Source organism: Berghia stephanieae, chromosome 10 (assembly GCF_034508935.2).
Source record: "Berghia stephanieae isolate SIO BIC M18660-M18661 chromosome 10, UCSD_Bste_1.3, whole genome shotgun sequence".
Taxonomy (NCBI): domain Eukaryota; kingdom Metazoa; phylum Mollusca; class Gastropoda; order Nudibranchia; family Aeolidiidae; genus Berghia; species Berghia stephanieae.
This window is the reverse complement of record NC_088369.1, coordinates 37,723,792-37,733,791: the sequence shown is the minus strand read 5'-3', so window position 1 is coordinate 37,733,791 and position 10,000 is coordinate 37,723,792. Positions and strand designations below refer to the sequence as shown.

General features: G+C 35.7%; 1 protein-coding gene across 1 annotated transcript in view; it reads right to left on the bottom strand.

Moving 5' to 3' along the window:
* Nucleotides 1-10,000, bottom strand: part of LOC144981074 (beta-arrestin-1-like) — a 265,024-nt gene that overhangs the window by 11,483 nt on the left and 243,541 nt on the right. The window contains 3 exon segments of the mRNA XM_078929187.1: nucleotides 8,219-8,305; nucleotides 9,611-9,695; nucleotides 9,698-9,756. Of these exon segments, the coding sequence (XP_078785313.1) occupies nucleotides 8,219-8,305; nucleotides 9,611-9,695; nucleotides 9,698-9,756 (231 nt within the window).

Here is a 10,000-nt window from a genome sequence, read left to right as displayed (position 1 = left end):
TTATTATTATTATCAATTTTAAAAAAAATTGTTGTTGTTTTTGTTATTATTATTATTTTGTTGTTATATTATTATTATTATTATAATTATATTATTATTATTATTATTATTATTATTATTTATATATTATTATTATTATTATTATTATTATTATTATTATTATTATTATCATTATCATTATTATTATTATTATTATTATTATTATTATTATTATTATGTTTGTTTTTAAGGGTTTTACGGCGATTGCAACAAACACATTTAGGTCATATCAGCGCCAGTAAAAACGAAGAAAATTAGATAGTAAGTAAAAATATTCTGGATGTACAATTAAAAGGACTTGAGGAAAAAGTAAGACAAAGGGGAGTGATTCAAACAGAGAGCAGATGTAGATTCTAAGTGCACACTATCAGTGTACTTAGTTTGAGATTATCTAAAAGTCTCACCCAGACACCAGCACAAGATCCTGCTAAGAGGGATAAACTCAAATGTTTACAAATCATATGTCTAAAAATAAAACAGTACATAACAGAGAGATGGTTTACAAGGAAAAAAATATCATCTCCTAAAACTATAACTATAAATTCGACTGTTTCCCTCCCAGTCAAGGACTCCGGCCAGGGTCAGTATAAAACTAAGTATAACCCCATTCCAAGACGAAGACAGAGAGCGATTGGAAAACAGATAAAGGGGGATAGAGGACAAAACAAGTACCTCCCTGTTCACTATGGGAGGGTGGGAACGTGGCCTTCGTAAAGTTATGGCCTGACACTGCCCAAAAAATGACGTCAAAATGCCAGTCTTTTGCTACAAAAGGAAACAAATCTTGAGTTGTATTCAATAGTTCAACCAAGGGGATCACTTGTTTCCATGAGCACCACTAACGACAACTCACTAGACGGTGCAAAAACCAAATACTGACGTCAAACTCCCAGTCCTTTTGGATTTCAGTGTCAGACTATAACATAACGATGGCTACGGTGGGAACCCCACCCAGTTATTATGGTGAAAACAGGATGAAATCTACGGTCACTCCACACTCATTACACTACTGCACACAAACAAAATAAATAATCCTTTTTGTTCTTCGTTTTAGCCATACAATTATTATTGTTAACATGTTACTTCACATTGCTACCAGAATGGGTCCCTTAATTGGTGATAAAATGATAATTGGATTCAATAGTCTTGATGTCACGTCGCCCAGCAACGGCGGCCATCGTGGTTCTAAACAACGAAAATCAGTACTTTTTATTCTTCATGCTGCTAGAACTTTCTTTTCATATTTCTTGTGATCAGAATATGTATAAGTCAAAACATGATCAGATTTATAATGTTTTTTTTTCCCCCTCTGGATACGCTTTTACGCTCGTCGGAGAGAAATTTCATAAGGGCGTCCGCCATTGTTCCGATATTTTAGAGCCATTTACTAAGTTACCATGCGTCATAACGAAGGAAGTGACGTTACGACTGTTGAAGCGTATTGGTGATAAGATGATAATTGTGTACAAGGAGGAGGAGGAGGTAAACACACGAGACTGTCATCTAGATAAACATGAGCGTGGGTTGGTATGATTTTTGTATACTCGTTGAAACCATCAAATCAAGCCCTGAGATAGGTTTATTATTATTATTATTATTATTATTATTATTATTATTATTATTATTATTATTATTATTATTATTATTATTATTATTATTATTATTATTATAATAACAATAATCCCAGGATTTGTATTTGTATGATAATGTAGCGAGTGGACTGGGCCAAAATATCTACATGTATTTCAGGAGAGGGACAAATTAGGGGAAGTAATTCACAATCTCGAGACCGGCTTCTATTTCTTTTAGAACTGTAAATAAATCCATTTGATACACAATAATGAACTGTCTATGAACGAATTATTACAATTTTTCTTTGTATATCTAATCAGAATGTAAAAACATAATATTGTTTGAATGATTTTCTTAACCCCCCAAATAAGTGATTTAAAAACAATTAAAAAAAAAAAACAAGTCAAAACACAATAAATAAAAGAGAGAGAAAGAGAGATGGAGAAAATTAAATAAAAATAAGAAAAAAAAAAAAAAAGGGGGGGGGGGGGTGGTATAAAATATGAATGAAAAAATAAGATGCAACACGCAATTGAGAATTCAGACAAGATCTGAGTGTGTGTATTATATATATATATTTACATATATAATAAAAATGAGTCTCACTTATTTATGGCCGAAACACATGTTTCTTGTGTCATATCCCGCGTCGTCAGTGGCATATTAAATCTATCTATTATTTATAAATATTATTATATATAGTATATATATATATATCTATTATATATATATATATATATATATATGTGTGTGTGTGTGTGTGTGTGTGTGTGTGTGTGTGTCAGACTGTAATAGATATAAAACGGCCTGTTTGAGAAGCAAGTCATCTAACAGGGCCTCTGGTTCACTTGACATACTATCGTTTTTTAAACGATTGAACACATCATATAGATAGTTCGAAGTTGTTTTTTTTGCCATCCGCGTTTATGAGTAATTCTCACTAAACTGTATTAACCTGACTATAAACGATCATGGTTACAGAAAGTTTTGTGTGTTGGTCCGTTATACTTCCGGATGGCAATGTTGTGAGTTCCTTCGCCAAGCGCATACTATCTATAGATGATCCAGTGCCTCTATCATTTCATTTGAATCTGCCGATCCTGAATGTCAGAATTTCCTACCAGCAATTTTTTAGGTCATCCTCATTCCTTTTGTTTCCTTCAAAATTTAAAAACACGACTATCTATAGATAGTTCGAAGATGACGTCACGAAGGTCTTTGTTATTGTTTTTTTTGCCATCCGCGTTTATGAGTAATGATCACTGAACGGTATTAACCTGACTATAAACGTTCATGGATACACACAGTTTTGTATGTTGGTCCGTTCTACTTCCGGATGGCAATGTTATGAGTTTCTTAGCCAAGCGCATACTATCTATAAACCAAGATACTCATTTTCAATGCAATCAATCTATTGATGATTTGTTTATTTCAATCAATCAGTGCTGATGGTGCCAAAAACTGAAAAGGGAGGAAAATTTTGAATGATTGCCTTTAAGGACCCTTTATCTTTACAGCATTCACTCCCCCCCCCCCACACACACACGCACACACACACATACACACATTTTTAGAGCATTTGAGATGATAAACTATCATTGGTAATGTAGCTAACTTCCAGTGGCGTGACATGCTTACAGTATAAGGTGGTGCCAGAGTCAGAATAAAATGACTTAAAACATGCTATATTTGTAGATAAAAAAAAAAGAAAAAAATTAAAGAAAAGACTTACTAAAAGAAGTAAGAGACGGTATATACCATTTCTCAGTTTTCTTTTTTTTTTTAATGCTGTAATCAACCAATACAGCCACGCCCCTGCTAACTTCTAGACAGTGGGAAACTGCACCTATTTGTTCCACCACAAATCAAGTCTCTCAATGCCAGTACATTTGATTGAGGGAAATATAACTTTTTTTTTTTAAAAAGAGGAAATTCCTCCTCTGACTCAAAAAATCGCGGATTTCCGCGGATCCGAGGAAAACCATCAGCATTGATCAATACCTAGATACAGGTCAATGTAAAGGGCTTGGTAACTGTTTAGACCGGGTGAAGCGCTTTTAACAGGTGTTGTTTATATCATCATTCTCCTTCTTCTCATTATTTTCATCATCATCATCATTATTATTATTATTATATTATTATTATTATTATTATTATTATTATTATTATTATTATTATTATCATCATCATCATTATCATTATTTTTATCATTATCATTATCATCATCATTATCATTATCATTATTATTATTATTATTATTATTAGCATTACTATTCCTATTATTATCATTCTTCTTCTTCTTCTTCTTCTTCTTCTTCTTCTTCTTCTTCTTCTTCTTCTTCTTCTTCTTCTTCTTCTTCTTTTTCTTCTTCTTCTTCTTATCATTATTATTATTCTTATATTCTTCTTATTATTATTATTGTTGATGTTTTTGTACTTTTGTCATTGTAATTGGTTGGCCAGTCCGCTGATGTTCTGTGTACATCGTCATTTTACCCCAGGCAAACCACAACCACACAATCTACTGTATTTACTGTTTTGCGTGTATCAATCTTCTACAAGACAGTGGAAAGGGGGGAAAACAACCGCAACCAAGCTAATAAAACACCACACAGCACGCGCTATCATCAAATTATGAAGTAATGGAATTATTAAAGGAAGAGAGATAACTCAATCAACACCGTGTTTCTATGTCTATTCACCGCAACAAATAATTGAATTGCCTCCCCTGGCCCCCAAGCTCCCACCAACTTGCTTTGTGCCATGATGGTGAAGAGGGAAATGAAAACAGCCTCCGCCTCCGCCCGATCCTCCGTGGCCTCCGTCATCTCCCATTCGGCTATTGCCACTGTCTCCTCCTCCTCCTCCTCCTCTTCCTCCTCCTTCTCCTCCTCCTCCACCCGCACGTGCCCGTCTCCATGGCAACCATTTCTGGAACCACGCGCTAAAAAAAAAACATCGTAACAGTTCTAAAATAAACAAACAAAAACAAAAACAAACACAAAAAATAGTCCACCGGAGCCACACATAACATAAAAGGCCCGTGGAGTTTATATTATTATTCATTTTCGTAGCGCGAAAGAAACAAGAAATAAGTATTGCATTCATCCCATTTGACTATGGTTGAGATGGGACTTAAGTATAGATAGTATGCGCTTGGCTAAGAAGCTCACAACATTGCCATCCGGATATATAACGGACCAACACACAAAACTATGTGTAGCCATGAACGTTTGTTTATAGTCTGGTTGATACAGTTTAGTGAGAATTACACTATGGCAAAAAATAATAACAAAGCCCAGAGTGACGTCATCTTCGTTCTATCTATAGGTAGAATGAAGTTGACGTCACTCGGGTCTTTGTTATTGTTTTTTTTTTCCATCCGCGTTTATGAGTAATTCTCACTAAACTGTATTAACAAGACTATAAATGTTTAAGGTTAGATACACACAGTTTTGTGTGTTGGTCCGATATACCTCCTTCCGGATGGCAATGTTGTGAGCTTCCGAGCCAAGCGCACACTATCTATAGCAAATTACTTTCTACCGGATTTAACTTTGATCTAACTACCCATTCATTCCCATGAATGGACAAAGCAAGAGCCTGACAGATACAAAAAAAAAAAAAAAACAAACTCAAAAAATCATCTGACTGACCACGGAAGTGGCTTACCGAAAGAGCCATAGCGGTCTTGATTGTAAAAATCATCTACAGTGAAATCCGTATAATGTCGTAACTCTTAAAGTCAACTTCTGCTTAAACCCTCTCCTTACCAGCCGTAGGAAAATCGTCACATTCGTTACGATCCAGCCAACGATTTTCTTATTACGATTTCATTTATCTAGTTACAGTTATAGCTATAAAAACTCGACAATGTGTTGCAGAGCTCATTTTTCTGAACAAAATATAGAATATAATCGTTACTTATCTGTTTGAAAAATATATTTTTGTGTTGGGTGGGTATGAAGTTTAGGGTAAAATTCTGAAAATAGCTGGTAAGGAGAGATTAAAATTAAACAGCTCTTGTTGTTTCCAAAATTTCCTATCTTCAACTAAGCCAGCTTCATTGCAAATGGATTAAATCAACCTTACTTTAAGACTAAAACAAAAACAAACAGCCCCCTCCCCCAATTAAAAAAAATAAATCTTAAACGTGCTTAAAGCGCTTTACAAAGTCAACAAATATTTCTGGTCCGGCAGTATATGCTTTATCATAATTCCTCCGTATTTATTTTATTTTTTCCAAAATAATAATACAGGATTATTTTTTTTAAAATATCATGATATTAATTACGTGACTCTTTTCCTCACATCACGTTTAGCGGTGCTAGGCGTCACGCTGTGAATGACGTCTTTACTTTGTACACGTGACTTTTAAATGATTTATTTTAGGACTTGAACTAGATAGAGCTTTTTAAAAAAAACTAGAGCTTTTATATAGCGCAATATACATTAAATGTGCTCAAAGAGCTGTACAAAGGGTCCGTGACTAAACAACAACACGTAACATGTAGACCGAGACATAATGCCTGTTAGGCCATATTACAATTTTTTTCCGACAGAGACAAACAACGCTGTTGACGGCTAGGTACTCATTTTACACCTTAGTACAGTGACAGAATGTGAGTAGAGAGTCTTTTCTAAGGACTCAACTATGCGCCGAGCGAGGAGGCTCGAACCCAGGTCCTTACGATCCGAAAACGAGTGTCATACCACAAGACCACATAGCTGCCCAACTAATTACGCCTAAGACATAATAATTTGTAAGTCATTTCGGCGCCAAGCGCGGGATAAGGAAAATTGATTGGGAGTAGTCAAAGGTTAACACAATTAATTAAGCGGTGTACTCTAAGATTAGAAACAGAATCAATTTTATATCATAGACAACGATATGTGGTTACAGAATGTGACACAATAATATCTCTGCCGTTGTTTTTTAAAAACACAGTATAATATGCAATGTTAACCAAATAGCACATACTGTGTTCTTCAATAAAACGGCAGATCTGACATGACGACAAAAGAATTCTATTTTTTAAATTAAAAAAACAAATGAAAAAAACAAAAAACAAAAAACAAAACAAAACAAAACAGCAACAAAAGAATATTTTTTTTTTGAAGAGAAAAAATAAGATAGAAAGAAAGCAAGAAAAAAAGAAGGAGGAAAGGAGAAACAAAAATGAGAAACAAAGAGAAATGTTTAAATTATCTATACTACGAGATTTGAAAACAACAAGAGATGAAGTGAGTAGGAAAGTGCCAGAAGACAATAGAGAATAACAAATTTTCGCGGCGGTGACGGGGTTTGAACCCGCGGCCTTACTGGTACGACTACTCCGCCTGGCCGATGAGAGCGTGACTGATCGTAGATAGCTCATACGGTAGAGTCACGCTCTCACCGGCCAGGCGGGGTTGTCGTACCAGTAAGGTCGCGGGCTCAAACCCCCATCACCGCCGCGTAAATTTTTTATTCTCTGTTGTCTTCTGGCACTTTCCTACTCGCTTCATCTCTTGCTGTTACCAACATAAGTGCCTGCTCCACTCACTTTTCTATGTTATTAGAAGTAGACTATAATAGACCAATGAAAATAATGAGTTATCGTTCATATTGGGGCCCAGCCTGGCATAGAGCAGAATGTCCCAGTTAGTTAGATTCCCCGCCTCGCTGTTGAGGCCTTGAGCAAGTCACACCACTCTAGCTCACTCTATAGCACTGCACTGCGGCTGACGCCTGGCTTATTCCAGTTTGCCCTCGGAAACGACTTTAAAGACAAATAAATGGATAGGCCTATTATACAGATTGCCAATTTTATCTCATCGTCTTACGCCAAATAACGACTACTAGACGTAAAAAAAAACAAAAAACAAAAAACAAAAACAAAACAAAAACAAAACACAACAAAAAAAAATGAGCTTTTATACATAGCGCAATATCCACTAAACATGCTCAAAGCGTTTTACAAAGGGTCCCTGACCAACAGCAATACATACCACGTAGAACGAGACATGACGCCTGTTAGGCGATGTTACACTTTTCTTTCCGATAGAGACAACCAACACTGTTTACGGCCAGGTATTCATTTTACACCTGAGTACGGTGAGAGAATGTGAGTAAATAGCCTTTTCCAAGGACTCAACTATGAGCCGAGTGTCATACCTCTAGACCACATAGCCGCACAAAACAAATCATGACGACGACAATTGGATTCAATAGTCTGATGTCACGTCCGCCTAGCAATGAGCAACTTGGTTCTAAACAAAGAAAAACCGTTTTTTTTTATTCTTCATACTGGCTAGAACTTTTTCACGTCATGTGATTAGATTGTATAAAAGTCAAAACGCGCTCAGATTTATATTGCATTTATCCTCTGGATATTCCTTTATGCTCGTCGGAGAAGTATTTCATGAGGGCGTCCGCCATTGTTCCGATAGTTAAGAACCAGTTACTAAGTTACTATGCGTCATTACGAGGGATGTGACGTCATGACTGTTGAAGCGTATTACAACGATAATGAGAACGACGACAACGATTAAATTTCGTTACTATTCCTCCTACTCAATTAATAAGACAATAATAAAACCGTCCTTATCACTAGGCACTACTCACCCTGATCCAAATCCCATGATAAGTTTGACCTTGACCCTGTAAGAGACGACGATGCCCAGTGATTCCTTCTGGCTCTTCTCGGTCATGCTGAAAATAAATAAGGTATCGAGTATGAGAATAATAAGTATCGTATCCAATCGTAGCCATCGTTAACTTCTAGCCTGACACTGACCAAAAAACTACAATGAAATAAAGGGCAATGGAAGGTGGAAGAGAACTTGGACTAATCATACATCAAAATAATCTATTTCAAGGTTTTTACGCCTTTCTGTTTTCGTATCGTTTAAAATAAAATGCCATTATTTGCTTTCCACATTAATTTGTGGTATTGTTGTGCTGATGAAGGGTTTGTACCCGAAACGTCCATTGTCTGTTTTGTTCCCAGTACGAAGCGTCTCCATTTTCACTCTTTCGTTAGTATTTTCACGACCACAGGCTTCAGGCAGCCTCTACCGTTTTTCTAGGGAGTCAAGGATTGTAGCATAATTTTCCCTATCAACATTCATTTGGCACGCCCACTTTTATACATTTGAGAATGTCAATTAATTGGATTCAATAGTCTGATGTCACGTCGCCCAGCAACGGCGGCCATCTTGGTTCTAAACAAAGAAAATCTGTACTTTTTATTCTTCATGCTGGCTAGAACTTTTCATATATCTTGAAATCAGAATGTGTAAAAGTCAAAAACATGATCAGATTTACAATGTTTTTTTTTTACTCTGGATACGCTTTTATGCTCGTCAGAGAAATATTTCATAAGGGCGTCCGCCATTGTTCCGATAGTTTAGAGCCAGCTACTAAGTTACCATGCGCCATTTCGAGGGAAGTGACGTTACGACTGTTGAAGCGTATTAATACACAAAATGCAAATGATATCAAATGTCACGGTCCATTGTCATCGAAATCAAATATTATATTGGTATGTCAGTTATCTTTCTTAAAAACAATACAATTAATTGAAATATTATTTTTTGTCTAAAACTTTAAATTATTCAAAACTGCTACAGATCTTTGAATTAAGGTATTTTACCTTCTAGGCGAATTACAGATTTCAATAAATATCTTAAAATTTACCTTTGTTATGTATGTTACAAAAATAAAACAAAAACCCCCCAAAAAACAAAACAAGCCAAAAAAAAAAAAAAAAAAAAACAAAAAACCCCAAAAAACTACCAAAAACAAAAAAAACAAAAAAAAAAAAACAAAACAACAACAAAATTTCTCTTCCCCCCCCCCCCCCCCCCCCCCACCCCAATACAAAAAGACAAAACAAAACAAAACAAGAAAAAAAAACATAAAAAACTCCACCAAATACTGTCAATCCAAAACAAAGAAAAAGCAAACAAAAACGAAAACCAAAAAACAAAACGAACACGATAGATATCTACTCACATAGTAGAGGAAGCAAGGTTGGTGTCCTCATGCTTGAGCTTCCCGTCCAGGGCAAGTCCTCGTTTGTCTCGGTTGTTGGAGAGGAAGGGGTCAGGTGGTACACCTTGCAGAATCCAGTCTGACTGGGCTGGATGGGGAAACCTTCCCTGGAAAGTTAAGGTGGTGGTGGTGGGGTGGGGGGGGGGGGGGGAGGGGCAATTAAAATGAATTATAGTCAATGATTAACTTTAAATTTACTAAGAAATTAATGATAATCGCGAATTCAACCCCCCCCCCCTTTTTTTTTAAAATTTTTTGTTTACAGTTATAAATATTAAACTCAACTAAACCCCCATAGAAAAACAACAACCCCCCCCCCCCCAAAAAAAAAAAAAAAACAACAAAAAATAA